Below are 23,552 nucleotides of genomic sequence, written 5' to 3'. Positions count from 1 at the left end.
ATTTAATAAAAATTAAATAACGAAATCCAAAATTCTAAGGAAACTATATAACGATTTGGAAAAAGGATCTCAATATTATTATTTTTTTTTTGAGAAGTAATAATATTAATAAATTATTGAAAAAAACTTAAAATAGGAATATTAATATAAGCCGCTGTAATAACCATATATTTTGCAGATAGGAAGTTTATGCAGTTACTTAAAGCGAGCAACTCAATGGAAATCTCATTCTTAAAATTTAAGGATATCTTAACTTGTAAGAAATTATAACTACCTTTTCGATTTTTTTAATGAGAAAACTATAAAATATAATTTTGTATTTATATATTTATTTTTCAAATGAATAATTGAGTATTTTTTATTACAATTTAAATAATAGCTTCAAGTTGCTTTCACTTTTCAGATTTTTTGTTAAGTATAAAATAATGTTTTTTTTTTATATTCAAATTTATGCAAAATTTTGTATAGTTAAAATGAAGGATTATTGGTAAAATATTTATTTAAAATAATTAAAATTAATAAATTACTACATCTGTCACACAATATATATCATTTATGATTATATTCATCTAAACTAATAAAATTAATTAATAACATTAATTTTATAAAATTTTATAATAATTAATCTAAAATATCTTTTAAATAATAATTTCTTTTTTACATATTAATATTAAATGAATTAAAAAATAAAATCTAATATTATCTTAAATGAATAATGAATATTAAATTTTTTTAAATAAAATAATAACTTTAAATATGTTGCACAATATTATTTTAGATTCTGAAAGATATAAATATTTTTTATTATTTTCTATTAAAATAAAACTTTATAAAAAATTTTAAATGCAATAATTTATTTATAAAATTTTTATTTAAAAAAACAAAATCACACATAATTTTAATATTTTTCTTACATTAACGAAAAATAAATAAAAAAATCTCGATATATTTTCCTTTAAAGGAGAATTGGTGGTGGAATTTATTATTACCGTATGAGTTATAGATGGAATTTAGGTCCTTCTACTTATATAGAAAGTCATTTTATTGTGATATCAGATGGAAAATGTTGATTTATTTTGTATTTCAATTTTAAAATTATGCCATTTACTTTAATTTGTATAAAATTTGAAATTTCTTAAATACAAATTACTAATAAATTCAAAAATTCAATAATTAAGAGTCAATCATGCCATTAATTGTAGATCAGATTTGAAACTAATTAATTGATTTCAATTAATTCAGTAAACTCACACATCAATAATTGAGAAAATATTAATATTTGTATTTGACATGATTCAGAAATTATCAACTAATTCAAAATTGATTATATATGATGTATCGTAATATTTAAAAATTTATAATTGAATTTTTTTAAAATGTTATCAAATTATAATTTTTTATTTTTATTTTTAATGGGAGGTTAAGGTCGTGAAAATATATAAGGAAACTAGTATGATGGAGTTTTTTGTATGAGTCTTATTGATTTGCCTTCATCTAGTATTAAGCTCCTCTTAGATGCTGATTGTATAAATATTTTTCATAATCGTATAATAAATTAAAGGGTTCTATCTCTTCTTTTTTTAAAAAAAAATTAACTAATTTAGTATTTCAAAAATTATAAAGAGGAATTTAGACTTATTTTTATATTATAAGATTTTGGTGTGAATATTTATATTAGTCGCGTGATGCAGAATATGAATGTAATATCATCTAAATTTTTAAAAATGATTAAACTTTTGATATAATTATTTTAAAATAAGTGATCAAGAGGGGATATACGTGTAATATATATATTATCATTCATATCAACGTTAAATTTAATAATGTAATATAAGTGTCAAATAGTAATATGTATCTCATTTAAATTGCACAAAATATAATGTGAATGGTATTTTAATTGCTTCAATCAATTAGAAAATAATGAAATCAAAATTTAGTTGAAAAAAAAAAGAAATTGATTAAAAGGAATTAATCGTGGATCAAAATTATGGTAATATATTTAATTAAATATAGCATATTTTTAAATTTTGAAATGAATGTTTTGCTCTGATGTTAATATAGATTTAATCGAGTTAATAAAGTTGAATACCAAATAAGTTAAAAAAAGGAAAAATAAAATGTGGGCCAGTATTATCCAAATTATTTATTACATGTAATTAATTACAAATTCAATCCTTTTGATTCTGCTGAATATTTTATAATTATCATTAATGTGTAAATTATCCAAACTGATCCAACGAATAAAATAACAAAAATGTATTAAACAAGAAAGAAAATGGGGAAATTAGCAAAGTGACGCAATATTGCCTTGAAAAATGGGCATCACCATGTGATTGTGACATTTATGATTCATTTCCAAATATAATAACACACTCATAATCGCTTATTTATTAATATGCAATTTATTTTCTCATATATTGTTCAACATATATATCTTAAGCGCATGCTCACTATATTAAAAAATAAAAAATAAAAAATTCAATTTTCTTTAAACAATGAATAAATATACCATGGTTGCTCCTTGCTACTCTCTTTAGATTCTAAAATTTGCCATTGCATGCCTTTCATTTACAAACTTAGATTTTGATTTTAAGTTTTAATTAGGATGGCGACGGATATCCGATCAAATTCTAATAGAATGGATATAAGTAGTCGAATTTGAGGCGGATTCAAATTTAAAAAATAATATTCGTTGCAGGTTTCGATCGATTCGAATTTTATATATAGATAATCAATATCGGAACGCGTTTATATAAATAATTAATTTAATAAAAATATATTTTATAATAATACTTTTAAATTTTTATATATTTTTTAATTTAAAAATAAAAAATTAAATATTTTTTAAAAATATTAATTTTTTTTTAAATAAAAATTATTAATAAATTTTTTTTATATAAACTATTAATTAAAATATATAAGACTAAATGAGTTTGAATTTCGTTCGGATAATAATAATTGAATTTAAAACAAATTTAAATAGTATAAATTAATTTTTAATTAAATTTAAAATAAAATATAAATTAAATTCAATTTTAAATAGTTTAATTTTTATAGATATCCTACACATTTACCTCTCTAGTTTTAGTTTTATATTTTTCAAGCTTTGCAAGATAATTTGTGTTGGGCTGCCATTCTTTTAATAATAAAATTTATCTTCTGAACATATTAAGCCTCACTCAGCACATATTAAGCCTAGCATGAACATGATCCAGTCCATCATTTGATCAGGCCTACAGCCTTCTGCCTACTGGGCCGGACACTGAACCTGACCCTAAACTTCAAAGTATATAAGACGACGACTTGCCGTTCAGTAGCAAAAGACTATATAGTCTCAACTGTCTGGGTAATCACGATCCTCCCAGAAAGTCTGCAACGACTTCGTTTTAAGGCGATTAATTTCATTATCCTATTTATTGCCAAAACCGCCGGCATAACATCTGTGATACGGCTGGCATAACCTCCAAGCCTGAAACTTTAGCATTCTCTCTCTCTCCTTAGGGTTAGGGTTCAATCTCTATCAATGGCCTCTACTAATGCCATGGAAATTGCGAACCTGAAGACGATAGAACAAGCTTTCAAGCTAATAGACACCAAAAAGGAAAGCCTTAAACGAGCATATGATGATCTCCAAGCTCACTCCTCTCTTCTCTCCTCCTTCTCTCTCTCCTGGGCTGACCTTGATTCTCACTTTAACTCCCTCCAAACCAACCTCAAGCAACGTTTCAACCACATTCAATCCCTCCATTCTTCTTCATTTTCTCACAATAATCCTCCCCATGATGCTGCTGCTGCTTCCGATCAACCGCCGACGATTGTCGGTGGGGACCCATCATCTTCTTCTAACCCACCTGATCATGGCGCAGTGACTCTGTCCGTGGTGGAAGTGCCCGTCCCCGTCCAAGACCCAACTTTGTCTAATCGGACAAGTCAGCCTCAAACTCAGCCTCAGGGAGTCCCTGTACAAGACCCATCGTCGTCTCTTAAGCCATTGAATCCAAACCAGGCTACTCATCCGGAATTGTTTACTCTGTGCGAGAAGATGGATGGGCAAGGATTGAGGAACTATATAAACGACCATGCAAAAGAGCGGGAATCTATCCGGACAGAGCTTTTAGGCTTAATGGGGGCTGCTCCAGACCCCGGAGCAATGGTTTTGGATGCAATGCAGGGGTTTTATTCATCGAATTCTAGGTCTAAAGGTGACAAGGACATGGATTTGTATCGTTTAAGAAAGAGCTGTTTGGACGTATTGGAGGTTTTGACAGAGATTAAACCAAATTTAAGCAATGAAGTGAAGGAGAGAGCTAAAAAGTTAGCTTTTGAGTGGAAAGGCAAAGTGAATTTGAATGGGGATAGCCCCCTAGAGGCACTAGGTTTCTTGAATTTGATTGTGGCGTATGGATTAGAGAATGAATTTGATGCAGGTGAGCTTTTGGATTACTTTGTAGTCGTTGCTAGGTTTAAGCAAGCTACAGTTCTGTGTCGTTCTATTGGCCTGGGAGACAAAACTACAGGTAAGGTTCTTTTGATTTTAATTCAATAATGTAATGATATGCCTATTTGCATCTGGTTTCTTTATCGTTCTTTAGGTTTCTGGTTGATTTGCTATTTGTGGTTGATCTTCATATTATCTACTTTGTTGAGTATAATGTAGTGTGCTTAGCCTATAGTGTTTGGGAACTATCATATAGAGGGTATATTGCCTCAAAATCTGCTACAACCGAATGCTGATTGAACCTTGACATTTATATGTAATTATGTAAGTATATTTTTGGTTGAATGACGTTCTTGAGATAATCTCCGCCTTTATTCTGAAAGAATTCAAAGCAGGAAAAGTAAAAAAAAAAAGTATTTGGACATTGAGGATGGGATAAAAATGATGCCTAAAGAAAGGTATCTCTCCTGATGCAGGCTAAATATTAGCAAATATCAATATTAAATTTAAACTACAAGAGAGAGAGTCTATCGTAGTGCTTGGAATTGCAAAGCATTAAATGAGTTAAAGCTTGTTCATTTAATGCTTCTAATAGCATCCTTTTTCTAGCCTAAATTGCTTACATAGATTAATGGTATATATCTGTCGCACGTGGACTCTTATCTATATTATCTTGCTAGAATCTTATTGTTGATACTTGCTATCAAGTCATCGTTACGTGGCACAATCTAATTAATGACTTGGTAGTTTTAGTAGTTCTTGATGACATTGAGCTTTTTTTTCCTCTTTGTCGACTGGTGATATAATTAGGCAAGTTGCCAACTACAACTAATTTTGTAGCAGAAGATATTCAAAACTAAATGATGAATTGGCTAGAAATGGATAACAAGAAAATCCAGTAATCCACAAATAGTTATAGTCATAATTGTGAAATCAAGATTTGAATCAAGAATCAAAATATTCGTTTTATGAATTAAGAATCGAATCAAATCATAAGATTTCTTGAAAATTCCAAAAATCAATTAACAATAATGTAGGTTCTAAAACTAAGTAAAAAGAAATATATCATAGCATATTTTGATCCTAGTTATTAAAGGTGTGCCTAGCGCACGAGGCTCAGAGGTCAGCGCCTTGACACTCCCCAGGCGATGATTCAAAGGCACACCCAGGTGAGCCAAGGCACACCCAGGTGAGCCAAGGCACACCCAGGTGAGCCAAGGCACGCCTGATCTAGGCCCCTTATTTAGAGATGGCTGGCTTTTTTCCCACTTCAAATGCAGATATGACCCCTCTTAGTAAAGAAGAAGAAGAAAGAGGAAGGAGGAGCAGATGTGAAGAACAAAGGCAGAGGAGAAAGAACATGCCGTCCTCCTCCTCCTCCTCCTTAGCCTTGTTGCCTCCTTTTTAAGTACAATTAAATTTTTAGATTTTTTGAATTACTTTTGTAATAAAAATTCTTTGTTGATGCCATTATATAATCAAAGAAAATTACATGCTATTGTATAATATTGAATTTATATAATTTCTTGCTGCCATTAAATTATTATATTATTAATACATATTAAAGATAAATCACAAGTAAATAAATATAATTTGTAATTACAAATTTTATCATATCATTAAAAGTTGAAAATTCTATAATTATGAAAGTAGATAAATTTAAATAATTATCTTGTATTTCTTTAGTTTAACAATTATTCAAATTTTTTATTTATTCATTATTTTTGCACCTTGCATCGCTCAAGCGCGTGCTTCGCTCAAGCGTGCACTTGCGCCTAGGCTCATGACCTTTTAGTGCTTTGGTGCACCTTGAGCCTTTTACAATTATGATTTTGATAAATATAGAATTATATTTATTTAATTAGAAATATTCTTTATAATAGAATAATATTTATTTATTATGTTATATAGTTTTAAATTAGCAATATTCCTTATAATGGAATAATATGTATTTATTATGTTATATAGTTTTATGTTATAAATTATGAACTTTGAAATCGTGGGCAATAATTATCATCGTACATGTGCTTAAACTCTCATTTGAATTTGATCAAATAATTAAATTGAAAAAAAGATAGCAAGTTAAGATATTATTAATATAAATTATTATAACCGATAACTACAATTAGTTAAGTAAATTAACCAAAAAGAAAAAGAAAGAAGAGAGAGAGGGAAAAGAATGGTTGGTGGAAGAGAAATAGTTAAGGAAAGGTTTTATACACACTTTTTATAGCAAAAATGAATGAGATTTTAAATTTTGAAAATATAAGGTCTGACAAACTCTTTATAGATTTATATCGCTAGAATGCGGAATCGAATCAAGAATTGTATTTTTAAATCAAGAATCGTAAGATTCAAATGCATTCGAGATTCACCCCATAGATTTGAATCAATTTGTTGGAAAATTGATTCGAAGCATAAGGTTCTAACAACAATGGTTACAGTGTCTTTGGGGGATTACATTGTAGGTTTAATAAAGCATCTGCATATATCAAAAAAGTACGAAAAGACCTGCAAAACTCAATTTTAGATTATTGAATTGGTAACCTACTAAAGTAACAGCAAATAACTTCTCCCATTTGGATGACTGCCAAGGAACCATTGCTTGTGCGGAAGGTTGCTCCACTTCAATAGGCAACTCTTCTTCTTCTTCTTCTTATTTTTTTTTTTTGAACCGACAATAGGTGGCCTTATTGATAAGAGAAATACATGCATCTCACATGCAAACACAAAAGAGGGGAAAATGGAAAGAAGGAGACACAAACCTTTTCCTTTTAATTAGATTGGTCAAAGCACATCTTCTGTTGTTTATTTTTTGGCCTATTGTAGAATATGTGATGGAACTGGCTATGTTGTCTACACTGCAGATCTCGTTCAAAAGCTTATAGACAATGGCAAACAACTTTTGGCTGTCAAATTTATATTTGAATTTGGCCTGACTGACAAGTTCCAACCAGTTCCTCTCTTGAAAGATCATCTGCTGGAGTGCAAGAAAATTACTAAGGACATTTGCAAGGATGGAAAGAACTCCATTAAGGCACAGGTAATTTTGCAAACCCCATGATTTTCAGGATAGCTCATAATAGACATGGCCTGGCAGTATGGTCCAGGCTGAAATTGCAGGTTCTGGTTCAAGTATTAGAACTAACCTAGACTGGGAGAAGGCACCCCAATCTGGGTTCTGGTTCCAGTTTGGTCCGGTTTTGGATTTTTTTTTTTTAAAGCAATGTTTATTTTTTTTTCTTAAAATGAAAAAACCAGTTTTGGCCCATAATTGAATCAACTGATCCCGTCTGGTTCACTGTTGGTTTTGGTCTATCTGGGTTTGATTGGTTTCTGTTCTGGGTTGGTTCTTTCCAGTTCTGGTTAGGAACTGGACTGTGGCTATGACTGGTTTATAGTCTTGACGTCTTTCAGTTGTGCCTGCATATACCATGCTTCTATGCAGAATGAGGTCAGAGCCAGAGAAGTTAATGCTTTGAAATCAGTACTTAAAGTTATTAATGAACACAAGCTTGATTCTGATTATCCAAAGCTGGACCTTGAGAAGCGGATTGAGATGCTAGAGAAGCAGAAGGCAGACAAAAAAGTGGGTCAACGGTCTCCCGATAGTAAGCCTCAGCAGCAAGCAAAGAAGCAGCACCAACAGCAGGCAAAGCAACAAGCAAAGAAGCAGCAGCTGAACGGAAACAAGCGTCCTCGATTGATTGCATCAACTGGCCCAGCAGCAATTCCAGTCAGCATTGCTGGTTCCAGTTCAACTCTTCCTCCATTTCCACAATCTCATTTGCCACCCGCAGGTTTGTTGCCAGCTGCTGGGCCCGGACCTTATGGGTTAGTGGGTTCAACTCCTCCTATTGCTTCTTATGCAGGTGCATCAGCTGGCCCCTATGGCTTGGCAGGAGCTGCTATCAGCTTCCCTGGTAACCCCAGTTCAGCTGGTGCCCTTCCATACTCTTCAGATCCATATATGCTATCTGGTTATTATGATAGGCCATCTGCTTATGGTGGATATGGTTTGCCTCCTCAATACCATTCAAATTACTATCCCCAGTAGTTTTTGGGTAAAGATACTGTCAGTGATAGTATAACTTTGGATGGTATAGTAGTTGTTGCCTGACTTTTCAGTGCTGGTTATCAGGAAGCAAGCTTTGCTTTTTGATCAGCATGGATGTAGTGTGCTATTCAAATTGGTTAGTTGGTTTGCAAGTTTTGGCACACTTTGAAGTGTTTATACAATACTAAAAATGTTTAGGAATTTGTTTATGTTTTTCATGTTGTATGTTTATGTTTTTTTCATTCGTTGGAAAGGCCTTTGGAAGGTCATACACTCATACTACATGGAAACTTTCTTCATTTTGCTTGGGTCATTTTTAAGGACGTGGTGTCCTGGTTTCTAAAAAGATTTTCATTCGTTTTCTTGTAAATCCTGAAAATATTATCACTTTCCGGATTTCCAAAAGATGTTTATAGCTTGATCATTTTTCAGAGATTTATTTGTCTTTTTGAGGTATTTCATTAAAATTCAGATGGCATTTCTCTACCATTTTCCAAACTGTGCGTTCAAACACCACACTGGATGCCAACAGCTCCCTTGTAAAGGGAATGTTTAGCAACAAAATTAGTGTTGGAGGCAATTTTCATTCCACAGTTCTAATAGCTTTCTCGCTTTTAAGATTTTCTAGAACTTTCAGTGCATGCAAACCTTTTTTCCCCACTTTTTGCATTGCCTTTTCTCCTCTTCCTTTCTGTTCCCATATATTCCTTCTCGGGGATGATGTTTTCATCCGAGTGGAGATTTTCTTGGATTGGTGGAAGTTAGTTATTCCAACTTCTCCATATCGTTGGATCTGTTAGTTATTATAATTAGAAATTTGCTTTTGATTTCATATATGATTGAGAAATTATAGAGATGTAGTATCATAATAAGTTGGAACAGGGATGTATAATACAACAGTGCTTCATTGTTTGTGATTGTAAATATTATTTGTTCCTATGTATTTGAAATTCACATACCTGGATTCAGTCCCTACTGTCCGGTAAAAAACTTTATGGCTGAAATTGTAATTGCAATGTAGCAAAATTACCGAGTGGGCTTATGGATTGTATGCATCGGTGTTAAATTTAACCTTAAGTAGGCATGGATTGTAAAATTTTTCAGGTTGAAAATGTCAGTTTTTTATTTTATGGTGCCATTAGTGGATTATATTGCATCATTGAGCAGTAATTTATCGCGAGGGAAGGCAAATACGAGCTGCTTTTAGGAGATAGAAGTAACATCTTCAGTTTGTAGATGACCAGACTGGATGTCGTTTTTTGGTTGGCGGCACAGCAGAGGCTACGCCAACGGAAAGCTGATTTTTATTTGTCATCGTAAATTCCTCCCTTAGCAGTCGTTCATTTTCCACCCACTTGATAGCACATAGGTCATGCTCCGCCCACTGGCGCCGCCTAGAAATTATAGCGTCTCCTTTAGATCTTGCCTTAAATAATAATTGGTCACCTAATGTTTATATGTGCATAAATTTATTTGTAAAATGAAGAAGTGCATTAATATGGTGGGACACGACAAGTTGGTTGTATGAATATGATGGTGTCTTGCTGCTTAGGGTATTTATTGTTAAGACCCATGTTATATTACTCTTTGTTGTTGGAGACGAGAAAACAATACGTATCCGTACTCTAGATTTCATGTGGTGAGTGGGGACATTCTAAATGAAAGTGGTGAACGGGAGCTACTGTCGCTGTTCACTTAAATGTCGACAAGAGAAGAAGAGCCTGCCTTTCTTTCCTGTTTTATATGTGTGGCTATTTATGTCGACTACACCCGAATTACACATTGTGGACCTCTTCTCAAGTTTCTCTTCCAAACCAGCAACGTGTGTCATCATATTTATGATTGCAGATATTTAGTTTTATTTATTTGATATTTAATGATAGTACGTAAGTGGACATAAATCAATTTCCAATTAAAAAAAGCATGTCTGATATCAAATTAAAAAAGACATAAGATATTTAACATTCAGTTTTGAAGCTTAAGGCTGGAGGATTGGGCGTCTTGAGGTCGTAATATCAGGTGAAAGGACCCAATTGATTTAACTTATTCACCTACATTATAAAATCCTGGTTCATGGTTATATACAGTGGTTTTCACCCAAGTTGCAATGTCAGAGTCCAGAGTGGAGGGTGGAAACTCTAATTCATACATCTATTCACTTACTGCTCATGAATCACATAGATGTTTGACAAACTTCAAATGTGGCGTTGAAGATGCTCACTAAATTTATTATGTGAATTCGTCAATATGAAGCATTAAGACTTCAAATTATCCATTTTGGATATGTCCCTTTTTTAAGAGGTGATGTTTCTTTCCAATATTATTTGAACCTTACAGTAAAATCTGATTATGTGATCTTCTAGCTCCAATCTCATTTTCATGGTGTTTCTACATCTAATCAATCATGCTTTTGTTGGCACTTAAATTATTACACTAATAATTCAACTCATTTTTTTAGCCGACTATTAATTAAACACTTAAATAGTTAATGAAAATTTTCAATATTTTTTCATCGTTAAATAAGAGAAAACATAAACAAGCAACAGAAAGAGCTTTGGGGGAGGGGGGGAGAACATGGCTTTATGACTCACAAATGGAGTTTATAATTTATTCAATCATGACAATAAATCTAAATTCAATGTAACAAGTTGATGTTGATAAACCCTAACCATCAACTTGACAAACCTAATTTAGTTGTCTGGTTGTTACATCATCCTTTTTTAAGGCACATTCAGCTAAGAAATGAATTAAAACTCAACCAGTATTGAATTAATTTTTAATCAATAACAAATTAATATATTACATAAAGCTCCAATTTCACTTGTGATATATATACATTAGTGGATATTAGTAAATCAGACTACTTTATCAACTGTTTAGAGTGATTGTTTGCTTCCATTTTATTTACTTGAAATATTGATTTTTTATTTATTTAATATATAAGCTCCTGTGGTTTTTTCTTTTTTTAAAATAAAGTAAAAATCCTTGTGCAAGGTTAAAAAAAGGGGGGAGCATGAAACACGTTTTAACACCAGAAGAAACACCGATTTAAAATGACAGGCCAATGACACACTTCCAGATCCAACGTATCAAGTCAACTCTCTCTCTCCCTCACAGACGAAACCTTTTCTTCGCAAACACACATACACGTACTCACTCGCACGAACACTTCCCCTCTCCCAATTACCAAACTGCCCCTACATATCCCTTTTTTAGCAATCCTCTTCTCCTCTCTTTTGACTCTCCACGCCAATACACAGTCTCTCTCTCTCTCTCTCTCTTTTTTACGTCCTTTGCAATGGACAATACCAGCAATGAGTCTGAGCTTCGACTTTGCGGAGCCTCCGATCCCGGAGATCCAACGCTGCGTGAGTCTGACGCTGCCGGTGCTGCTTCCTCTGGTGGTGCCAGGTACAAGCTGATGTCCCCAGCGAAGCTCCCAATCTCCAGGTCGCCTTGCATCACGATCCCTCCGGGTCTTAGTCCGACGTCGTTTCTTGAGTCCCCTGTTCTGCTCTCTAATGTTAAGGTTAGTGCTTCAATCGAGTTTTTTGGTTTGGAGGAAACAGTAAATTCATAAATTTGTTGAGTTCAACTGAAATTGGAACTTAGAGCGACGTCTTAGAAACTTGAGGATCTGTTTGGCAGCTGAGAGAAGCAGAGCAAACTCAAGGGACTGCTAATTTTAGTAATATTTTAGAATATAGTTCTTTTCACAACCAAACAAGGACTTCAAACTTTGAATTCTTTTTTTTTTTGAATTTTTTTTTTTAAGTTTCTCGTTACTCGTAGGTGAAGCATTCACCAATGGAAAAGATTCAAAGTTTTATTTTTTTTTTTAAAATCTCTTTTAAGAATTTTACAGCTATCGAAAGAACGGTAGTGATTATGGCTTCGTGTCGTTAAGTGTTGGAAGTTATTGTAGCCTTTAAGTGGACAATTTGAAGGGACTTGAATGAATTAATTCATGATGTGATTTTGACTTAAAGTTTGAGCTAGTAAGATGCTCTTTCTTTCGCCATAACATCACAAAATTCGAAATTCCAATTTATATAATATATTGTTTGTCTTCTTCTCCGTGCTTTAATAATAATAGCAGTAATAAAAATAATAACATATTTGGAGTGCTGGTATTGGAACCTGAAGTTAGATTCTGATGCTTGATGATATAAAACTCTGTGTTGGCGCTGTATCCACATAGATTGTTCTATAAGAATTTATTTGGAGAATATTTATTTTCAGTAGAAGCATGAGAGTCCTTTTCCAGTGCCAATGTTGTTTTTTCACGTAATGAATCTTGCCCCTTTGTTGGTGCTTTTTGTTCAATGTTTCAACGGTGTCGTTGGCTGCAGAAAAAGAAAAGTACTTTGCCATTGTATGCATAGAATATGGAATAAATTAATTGATGAGGAGGTTGATATTTTTTATTATACGTGCTGCATATACAAAGAGGAACAAGAACCTATAAAGCACATGTGGGTCAAGCTACGGTTCAGGGCCTATAGCTGAATATGATAAAAGAAAAGATATGTGGTATTGAGGCTTCACCTGTATTTTTCTAGAACGAAAGGTATTCGGCTGCCTAGTGTGAATCTATGTATTGAGTCTACCCGAGTGTTATAAAATTTTCTACCTTTAATGAGTTTGTTGTGTTATTGTTATTCTTTCATACTGAATAATGAGAATCAGCTTGCTGATGTCATATGGTTAGATGCGCTGATCTTTGCTTCCTTATTGATGCTGATAAGAAGGGATCTCTAAAAGCTTTACCAGTATGGAAAAGTATGGGTATAATGGTGTGAAACAGTATCAGAGTTATACGTTATGGCCTTAGGAAGTCCAGGGATTAAATAAACTACCTGTATCATTTTCTGTTCCTTTTACCTTATTTTGCTAATTCTACTGTTAATTAGATTTTTTTTTTTTCTGTATGTCACTTGTGAATAATTAAAAGAGCTTCAAATGAGTAAATGTTTAAAATATTTCTCGGTTTTGCAGGCAGAACCTTCTCCAACTACTGGTTCATTTACTAACACTCAAACAGGACATGGCTTCCTTGGCTCCAATTCATATTCCGTGATGGCTCCCTCAAATGCCTATGGAGAAAGAAAATCCAGCTGCTTTGAGTGTAGACCCCATACTAGATCAAACTTGGTAAATTCCTAATGAAATATGAAATGGTTTTGCCAATTATTTTTATGTACCTGGTCACTGAGAGATCGGACCTGATTTTTCCCTGACTTGAACAGCATGAAGGTGGCTAAAATTGGGTTACCCCATTTGATGTATATGCGTTCAATCCTCAAACAAGTTTATAATTAATAACTTCTACAGTCATTCCTTTACATCGGTTGGTTGTGATAACCTTTTTCCGGTGGAAGTGCCTGAGTTTGATTATTGTTAGATTGTATGCCTCTAAAGCTTATTTGCCATACCAGACCTTATTTAAACTAAAACTTTTGCTGCTTGTCATGCCATTTTTGACTGCGTATCACATTGTGCCAATATTTGCACAAGGATGCAATGAGTAGATAGATGATGAAACATCTTTTTTACCTGAACCGTCTTTTTCCCTTTCTGAATTCCTATGTTGTTAATTCTCCATTGAGCTCAAGTTGTTTTGTTAATTGGTAAGTATTGTCTTCTAACATGGTTCATTTCTTTCAAGGTTCCTGCAGATGTGAACCATCAAAGAACTGAACAATCTGTTCAAGTTCAAGGCCAGTATTACTCTCAATCACATGCATCATCACCTACAGTCAAAAGCGAGGAAGTCCCTTTGAATGAGTTGAGTCTATCGGCACCACCTCCCATGGTTACTTCGGGGTCTAGTGCTCCTACTGAAGTTGACTCAGAGGAATTAAACCAGATGGGAGCGTCCAACAGTGGGCTTCAGGTGTCACAATCTGATCATAAAGGTGGAAGTGGTCTTTCAATGTCATCTGATGATGGATATAACTGGAGAAAATATGGGCAGAAACATGTTAAAGGAAGTGAATTTCCACGCAGCTATTACAAATGTACACATCCTAACTGTGAAGTGAAGAAGTTATTTGAGCGTTCTCATGATGGACAGATAACAGAAATTATCTATAAGGGTACACATGATCATCCTAAGCCTCAACCCAGCCGCCGATATACTGCTGGTGCTGTTTTGTTGATGCAAGAAGATAGATCTGACAAAATTTCATTACATGGCCGAGATGGTATGGCAAACTTACAGAGATTTTTTTCATTAGTATTATTTTGTTAATTTTTAGATGGATTAACTAATGTTCTTCCTTTTGGGTTGTTTGCATTGTAGACAAGTCACCTAGTGCATATGGTCAAGTGTCTAATACCATTGAGCCAAATGGTACCCCTGAACTGTCTCCTCTCACACCAAATGATGATGGCACTGAAGGTGCTGAAGATGATTACGATCCCTTCTCAAAAAGGAGGTACTGTTTTAACAGAATCTTAAGTTATTTTGAGTGGTAAATAGTTGTGCTAACCAATGGATGATGTAACTATATCAAATAGGAAAATGGATACTGGGGGTTTTGATGTTACTCCAGTGATTAAGCCTATACGGGAACCACGTGTCGTTGTCCAAACTCTGAGTGAGGTTGATATACTGGATGATGGGTACCGGTGGCGCAAATATGGGCAGAAAGTGGTGAGAGGCAATCCTAATCCAAGGTGTGTTTTGTTGTTTTCACTATTGATGATAAGAGTTAAATGATTATAGATTCTCATGCTGTTCTGCCTCTTTCTTTTATCCTTGTCGTTCAATAGTTTTGCAAACTTTAGGGAAGTTTACCTTTTCTTGTCATGATATGGGCAATGGATCCAGTAGTGGAATGAGCTAATACAATTTCTCATGCATATGATCAGTAGATTTCTGCTTAGGATTCTGGTGCTGTGAATGACCATGATTTATAACATACTTTATTGATTCCATATAATAAGGTAAACTTTAGATGTTAAATGGTACAAGAAAGAATACTTAATGAAGTGTGAGCTGATCGTCATAAACAACACACTCTGGTTAATTTATTGTTTTCGCATCTTTGAGGGTGATGTGATTTGTTTGCTCACCTCGTGCATGTAATCTATATATTTTTATTAAGCTTGAGTCCGCAAGGAAAAAGTTTAACTAGGAAAATTGAATTTCGCTTAAGAATTCTAGTCTTCTCATATAAATTGAATTTAATACTCGAATTGTGAATCCCGTGTGCAAGTTGAGACCGTTTGTTTGGACACAAAATAAGGGTGGAGACCTTTGTGAAGTTTACCTTTCTTAAGGACTACAGAATGTGAAGAATTATGTAGGATGGGAAGGAAAGGAACATTGCTACAAGGCAATAACCTGTCAGTCAAATGCTTTAATATGCTGTTTGAATCTGAAAAGGCTGGAAACAGGCTTTTTATTAACTGTGTATTTAATGGTCAACTATTATAAGCCATCTGACTATGATTTTGTATTTCCATACTCCCTGCAAGAATCTTCATTTACTGGTATGAACCTAAAGAACCTTCCTCGCTCCAAAAGGCCCTATTAGTTGTCAGAATCCTACCTTTGAAGATTAAAATAGCTTTAGGCTTTAAATCTTTGAATGGTAAAAAAACTATGGTTTAACCTTGACCATGAAATGGTTAAAGGGAGAGAAAATTGGTGTCTTAAATTTTTTTCTTAAAAAGGAAAAATATTACATGAGAAAATCAACTATGTTGAACTACTATTTTCAACATAGCAATTACTGGTGCTACAGAAATAACTCCCTTGACACTATGTATTCTCTTAATCTCTCAAATTTCTGTTTTTATATTTTTGCCTTTTGGGCATCTTCAATCTGCCTTGTTAAATAAAGAAGTTAACAACCTAAAATTTGTGAATGTTGACAAGTAGAAAATGTTGAAGTTAAGTTTGAGGAACACAAATATTAATTTAGTACTTCTGAAATTTGCCTGTTATTTCTTATAGCATTTGCAAGATTAAAAGGGTAGAGTAGTATTAAAGGATATAAAGCACTACCTTTTATGAAGCATCATGTTATCTAGGTTTTTTTTTTCTTTTTCTGAAAAAAGAATAGCTAAAGAGCTACTGAAGAATAATTAACATTAAAATAGAAGAATTTTCTCATAGATTTCTTGAAGAAATGCCTTGCTTCAAAAGCATTTGAATGGAACCAAATATTGATTCCTCAAGTCCAAAAGTACACTAGTCAATGCAATCTTAAGAAATTTATTTTCTTTTGACCAAATCTGGGGCTCTATGCTGCATTCACTTGCCAATCATTTTATTTTTCTCTGGATTCAATTGCGGTCACTTCATTGTTCTCCACTTCATTTGGCTCAGTATTAACAAGATGTTGAATGTTCAATTTGCTTTTATTAATGGTAACTCTGGTTTTCAGAGGGTTGACATATAACTATGCAATGCTAAGTTGCAACTAAATGTATAAGCATTTTGTTATTGCTGTTTTTGTATGCATCTCTGTTGCAAGATGTCTAATGCAGTAATGCACACATTTCTCTTCTTGTTGTTTGTTTTGTGCTCTTGCGGCACAAGAAGTACGCACCGAAAATTGGTTCATTAGTTGATAATGATTTTTCTATTGCATTCTATGCTATTTATGATTTTAGACCTACTTGAAGATAAATGGAAACTACTTGTAGAATTAAGCACTGGAGCAGACACAAGTCAATTTTAGACATTTTATTCGCTCATATTCCCTGATAATTCTAGCTATCTTTTCTGTAGACCTATGAATTATTATGACTATTCCAGAAGATCAGAAACTATTTATGTTGTCAACAATATAGCAATAGTTGAAATCTGCACGTGGCAACTATTTATGTGACTAATGCTCATATAGTTATCCTTGTTGTTTTCCCTTTCCATATTGAGATGTTCACATTCTCATTATTCCTTTTTCATTCTGCAGGAGTTACTATAAATGTACAAATGCTGGATGCCCTGTTAGGAAACATGTGGAGAGGGCATCTCATGATCCAAAAGCTGTGATAACTACTTATGAGGGGAAACACAATCATGATGTGCCTACAGCAAGGAGCAGTAGTCATGATACGGCAAGGAGCAGTAGTCATGATACAGCAGGACCAACACCCGTGAATGGACAATCAAGGATTAGATCAGATGAAAGCGACACAATTAGCCTTGATCTTGGGGTTGGTATCTGTTCAACTGCTGAAAATAGATCTAACGATCAGCAACAAGCAATGCATTCTGAATTCACCCAAAACAGAAACCAAACAAGTGGTTCCAGTTTCAGAATAGCTCCAAGAACCCCAATTACACCTTACTATGGTGTTTTAAATGGTGGCATGCATCAGTTCGGATCTAGACAAAATCCAAATGAAGGCCACAGCGTTGAAATTCCACCTTTAAGCCATTCTTCCTGCCCGTATCCTCAGAACATGGGAAGATTAGTAATGGGTCCATAAATTTCTCTTAAATGAAGTGAACAGAAATAAAAGTCCTGTGGAGATATTTCATTTTTCCTCAATTTTAGCTGGTAGACAACAAAAAAGCCTAGAATCTGAAATTGGGAATTCAAATAGTTCTTACTATTGTCTTTGGGGCTGATCTTGGCTTTAACTTGTTACAAATTCTGCTGTCGCCAATTGTTGTATTAATCAACTATGCTGAGCACAAAACATTGTACAAATATGAAAGTAACACGGGTATAATTTCCAAAAAGAAACACTACTGTAAAATTAGTGCTTGAAATGGGATTCATTGTGGTGTCTTTGAACAAAAGTTCTATTGTTTTTATTTTAATTTTTTTGTGTTTCATCGTATGTACAAGTAATGTGGTAATGCGAGTATAATATTCAGTTTTATATTTTCAGCGAATACTATCACTTAATCTCATTCACATAGGTAATCGATTACAAACAGATACAGAATCATAGAAAGGGACGCAGATTCTACGAAAAAGAGGTGAATATATAGAAAAAAAAAAAAAAAAGATAGGACGTTAGAGGAGGCAACTGAAGGTGAAAGTATTAGGATGCTACGTTGGTGAACTTGCTTGTAAACTCCATGTCCTAAAATAGCCACGAAGTTGTCGATCATCAACTGTGGTGCCATCTACTCTATCAACAAGAAGCTACTGAATGTGTCACAAGAAATAGAGTCTGTAATACAGCTGCTATCTTGAACGTCCTTGCACGAGAAATGCGAAAAATCAATGCATGCACAAGAAATAGAGCCCATAATACAGCAAGTCTCGTACATGAAAATTGATTTTCTAACTATGCATTCCTTGCATTTTGACCAGCTCAAGATTGGGGACCCAGCAAGCAAGATCACTGAGATGATCTTCCAAGGAGCATTAACAAACCCATCAAAGCCATCAAGGAAGATTAAAGGGTCCTGACAGTGAAGAACTCGATTGAAATCATTGCAAGGTTAGCGAATTACAGAGAGAAGGTAGAAGAGAATGCCTACAAGCAACAAAAGTCACATCCAACAAGCACAGTAGATGGAAACGAGCTTTTGCGATTCTATGTCAATTTCCTGTTGCAGTGAAAAATCCATGCGAGTTACTGAGCTGTGTAAAGATCCCACTTGTAGAGAATGCAGAATGATTCAATCTAATTTTGACACAGAGTACACCAAGAAAAATGGGCTTCTATTGAGTACACACAGTGAGGAACTGTGTGAAAACATGATTACCTTGTTAAAGTTGAAAATGGAAAGGGCTGTGATAGTATGCAGGATAACTGCAGGTATAGTTCTTAATAAGTTTAATGGGGTAAAAGAAGAATGTAATTCCACTGGGAGCAATGCCCTGTATTCCAACTCAGAATCTTTGATTTTAGGAAATCCCTCTGCTGTGCTTCCCTGCTTTGTGATAATGCTCACCTGAGATTTTCTGATATTATAAACGTGTTCTTTTTGCAGTAAAATCTCTCCCTTGGAAAAAATAAAAACACATTTTTAAACTGGAGCTGGGGCACCATTCCTACTTCAGAAAATCAGCCCAACAAGAAGCAGTTTGAAATTGAGTACTTGATGAGAGCTCTTATATTGCAAATTAGCTGCTTTACCATTGGTGAAAGATAATCCATTAATGTCTCAACATTGTTATGCTATTTTACCTACGAACAACACGACCAAATCATCTTGCAGTCTGAAGCATACAAATGTTCCTCAAATATCTTCTAGCTATCACCTCCATGCACAAGAAGCAATCAGTGGTCGGTTCATCCAGCCAAGATATAGAGCTCCATCTCGTTCTTCAAGAGTAAACTTGTTGGAGTAGCTCTCCAGCAAAGTCTTGATAGTAGCATTCACAAAAGTGCTTAATGGATAGGGCACAAATCCAGCCATGGCAAACCGTGATCTCCACTTACTGAGAGGTTCATGACGTTCTACTCTTTCAGCACCTTCACATGCTACAAGGTTGACAACCTCCCGAGCAAGACAATGCTGCTCAACATTGATACGCTCCTTGTGCTCCCTCGGTAGAGTAACATCAATTGATTCAAAGACAGCCGTATAATAGTTTAATGTCTCAATGAATCGGGGAAGGAACGGAGCGGTATTAGTATTTGATTCTTGCTCAACAAGAGTTACTACCTTGGGAGATAAGCTCTTAACCAACCTCAACAGTCGGTCTCGATGATTTTGAGTATCCACACTTTCATCAGGCACGTGGTGAAGTGTTAATGCAAAATTAACTGCAATAGCCTCACCAGGTTGAATTCCAAGATTCTCCAGTTGAATTTCAGAAGCAGAAACTGCAGCAGCATGGAACTCAAAAGGTACATTACATGACTGAGCAAGCCTTGATAGTCTCTGCCCCACTATATCAAGTCCTCCTCCACGTGCATAAGCCGAGGTTGAATCATCAATGCCTGTAAGTCGAATATGTGGAGGCCCTCCAGGTCGAGCAGCAAGAGCTTGGATTAAGGTGAACCACTGGCTGCCTTGCGAAATTTGAAAATCAATTATATGAACTTTCTTTTCATCTTTCACTGCTTCGGCAATTGCTCCATTTGCTGATATATACCCAAACTTAAAGTATGGACAGACCTCATAGAGAATATGCATGTAAGATAAAAGCTCAGCACTCGCAGGCTCCTTGCATCTGAGTGCTTTGTAGATAGAACTTCCTGAAGATGCCAACCTTGCAACAAGGCCTTCCAGCATGTAGGCTCCCAAACGTTGAATCGGCTCACCGGAAACTGATACCATCTGCCGTAACTCCATCATCAGCCATTCAACTGTAAGCATATCTTTATTTGCAACTGCTTGAGCACAAGCACAGAGTGCTTCTTTTAAATCTCCTCTGGATGTCATCTCCACCAAATACTTATACTTCTTTTCCTCAAATGTGATGTGGCTGTGTCCAGCTGGAGTCATAATATTATATATGTCAGGATCATCTATAGGCTCCAGCATCATACTTTCCAGTTCTCTCAGCTTGTGGGTCACGTAAGAGTCCCTATCTGGTGAACTACTGGTATTCTCAGAGGAGTCATGCATATCCAATAGGCATGACCGAGAATTCAGCTGTGAAATTGCACTTTCATTTGAGGAGAAACCAGCAGAAGGTGGAGAATTGTGAACAGGGTCACAGCCAGTTCCAGATGAAGACTCTAGGGTGCAGTGCTGTTCAAATGACTCAGCAGAGAGGTGCATCTCTTGGCTACCATCATCAGAAATTGGGTACTGGCCTAGATTCTGATCGGGATGCCAGCTATAGGAATCCTGACCTTGCATAGGTTGGTCATAAAACATATGGGACCCATCCATAACTGAACTTCCCTGAGATGCTTGTTGAACAACGGCTAATTCTTTGATTGGGCAAAACTTATGGCGACAACAGTTCACAGTAACACCAGGAAAGCCTGCCGGCAGAGATTTGCTCAAAAGCTAAATGACAGCTTGGTTATTGTGAACTATAAACCTTGTTTCAACTTTCAAGTGAAGCATGTGAAATCATCAGCTTTTGCTACCTTTATGAATACATCCAGCTTGGCACAGATGACAGAACTGATGTAATCTGTAGAGACAAGTAACATGATCATTAGGGTGAGCGTGACTAAAAAAGGAAATTCAAGTGTGAAGATCATTGCTACAGATCGCAAACGTGTAAACTTGTACAAATTTCTGTCCATGGACAGTAAACAGCTGGTACAGACACTTTGGCATATCAGGAAGTTGAATTATTTATTTGGGGGCCAAAACTTTATTAGCTTGATGCTTGAGCAAAAATAATCTTGTCAGGCTGTTTTCCTCAAACCAAACAAGCAACAAGCTCATACCTTCCCACAATCACCATTTTGGAATTCTTGAGTCACACCACAAGCTAGTGGTTTTTGAAAGGGGTTATTAGCTTTTTCTCAAAATGGAAGGTAATTGGTGCTAAAATAAGAATCTTGTATATTTTACTTCTGCTGTACATGTAGAAAACTTCTAGCAAATGTACAGTTAGAGGGATATATCCATTGACTACAGAGCAGAGTGAATTAGATATGCAATTACCACTTTCTTAATATGTAATGCCACAGTAAGAAATAATCTAGAGAAAATTTATCTTTTAACTGAATGAAACCACATTTCAGATTCTATCATAGTGTATTTCATGGTAAAAATTGAAACTGAGAACTGGCAGCTGAGAAGTTCTCATCTTCCCACCACTTTTGATTACTTTATCCACCTTGTTTCTTTAGGCTTTTCTCATATGATTGCAAACAGGGGACAAGTATCACTTCATTTCTTCCTACTGGTAAAAGTTATCAAAAGTTTTCCTCAATCCACTTAGAAAGATGATAAGCTACCTAATTTTCCGGGAAAGTATCTGACAGTTGATGAAAAACATCAAATATAAGAACAAAATCAGGAAGACTTTGCAGTCCCTGCCAGTATGCCACACGCAATACAAAAACCACAGACAAGTTTATATCTTGTTCATACCAAAAGCTAATCAAGATAATAGATTGTCCCATGTTTCCAAGAAAGATAATGTTACTTAAACTTCAGTTCAGCTTCCTGCCTTCAACACATAGCGAGTTAAGACTTATGAATATATGGTAGGTTATACATAAACAGAAGTATTCTCGAAGGAAGGTCAGGGTGCAAGAGAAAATTCGAAATGCTAGCATTCAAAAACATCTCTAACTTGCTGGCTTTGGAACACAGAACTGCATAAAGCAAAGGATACAAGTTGCTGCAATCAACTTGAGAAACAAAACTGTTATTAAAGGAGGTAAGTTGAATTGGCATATGAGCTTTCATTTTGAATTTTGAACTCCAGATAGTATTTCAAATATTTACATATTCATCACTAACCCATATTAAACACATCAAAACAGAAGATTTTTTACTGGAATTTTAGCTCAAAGCTCTACTTAAACAGTCACCAACTTCCCATATTAAACACACCCACATATTTCTTGGAGAAAAAAAAAACACCCACATATTTATCGTTCAGAAAATGAAATGGAAAACAGAAGGCGGCGAAGAAAACATAAAAGAAAATGATTTTTTCTTGAGCAAGAAGACTCAGAATCATATAACTTCAACATCAAATTTAATGGGTTGTTATCCTGACATACCTTTTTTAGAATTGAACTTTTTATCAGGTTTGATTTCTTGGGCTGTCTTTAGCCTCAGAACCCCAACTTCACAAGCTAAAATCTTGATCCCCTGCACATGGTCCCTTTATCCATGAGTGAGTTGCCATTTTATAGCAGTTGATTCCATAATTGACCTTTCTGTGAAGTGGATTGACATTTCTGCCACTGAGACTGAATCCTACTCCCCACTCATTTTTAATGGAGGGAATTGTGAGAGTCTTCCTTTTTCAAATATCAAAAAGACCCTTGATTTGCATTTTACTGGTCAATTACGTCAGATTATACTTAATAAATTGAGATTATATCAGCAACAACTTGTACTTCATTTTTTTTTTTTTGCTTTTTAATGGTATTGCATTTGTGCAAATAATTAAAGACTTGGTTAGTCTTCTCATCAAATTAGATCAATGCTGCTTAATTTATATGAAAATAGTTATAAGTTTATGTTTGTTGGATTGG

The 23,552-nt window shown here is 34.5% G+C and overlaps 3 protein-coding genes and 1 pseudogene across 4 annotated transcripts; 3 read left to right on the top strand and 1 right to left on the bottom strand.

Moving 5' to 3' along the window:
* Window positions 1-3,391: 3,391 nt before the first annotated feature.
* LOC110601794 (FRIGIDA-like protein 1) lies at window positions 3,392-8,794 on the top strand. Its single transcript, XM_021739109.2, has 3 exons — window positions 3,392-4,517; window positions 7,306-7,481; window positions 7,887-8,794. Exons 1-3 carry the CDS (start codon window positions 3,524-3,526, stop codon window positions 8,493-8,495), a joined length of 1,779 nt encoding a protein of 592 aa, XP_021594801.1. The 5' UTR covers window positions 3,392-3,523; the 3' UTR covers window positions 8,496-8,794.
* A 2,885-nt stretch (window positions 8,795-11,679) lies between these two features.
* Window positions 11,680-18,261, top strand: LOC110602441 (probable WRKY transcription factor 20). 2 transcript variants are annotated; one of them, XM_021739969.2, is made up of 6 exons: window positions 11,680-12,024; window positions 13,494-13,649; window positions 14,164-14,701; window positions 14,800-14,935; window positions 15,018-15,176; window positions 17,426-18,261. In XM_021739969.2, the coding sequence occupies exons 1-6, from the start codon at window positions 11,794-11,796 to the stop codon at window positions 17,943-17,945; spliced, it is 1,740 nt and encodes a 579-aa protein (XP_021595661.1). In that variant the 5' UTR covers window positions 11,680-11,793; the 3' UTR covers window positions 17,946-18,261. The 2 variants fall into 2 exon arrangements, with proteins under 2 accessions (XP_021595661.1, XP_043806803.1); XM_043950868.1 differs by lacking the exon at window positions 11,680-12,024 and adding an exon at window positions 12,054-13,065.
* A 433-nt stretch (window positions 18,262-18,694) lies between these two features.
* On the top strand, window positions 18,695-19,375 carry LOC110602444 (annotated as a pseudogene).
* A 123-nt stretch (window positions 19,376-19,498) lies between these two features.
* Window positions 19,499-23,228, bottom strand: LOC110602443 (scarecrow-like protein 21). Its single transcript, XM_021739970.2, has 2 exons — window positions 23,073-23,228; window positions 19,499-21,517 (listed from the first exon to the last, which is right to left on the bottom strand). The coding sequence occupies exon 2, from the start codon at window positions 21,265-21,267 to the stop codon at window positions 19,678-19,680; it is 1,590 nt and encodes a 529-aa protein (XP_021595662.1). The 5' UTR covers window positions 21,268-21,517; window positions 23,073-23,228; the 3' UTR covers window positions 19,499-19,677.
* Window positions 23,229-23,552: the final 324 nt, after the last annotated feature.

This window comes from Manihot esculenta, chromosome 15 (assembly GCF_001659605.2).
Source record: "Manihot esculenta cultivar AM560-2 chromosome 15, M.esculenta_v8, whole genome shotgun sequence".
NCBI lineage: Eukaryota > Viridiplantae > Streptophyta > Magnoliopsida > Malpighiales > Euphorbiaceae > Manihot > Manihot esculenta.
This window is presented reverse-complemented; position numbering and strand designations above follow the sequence as displayed.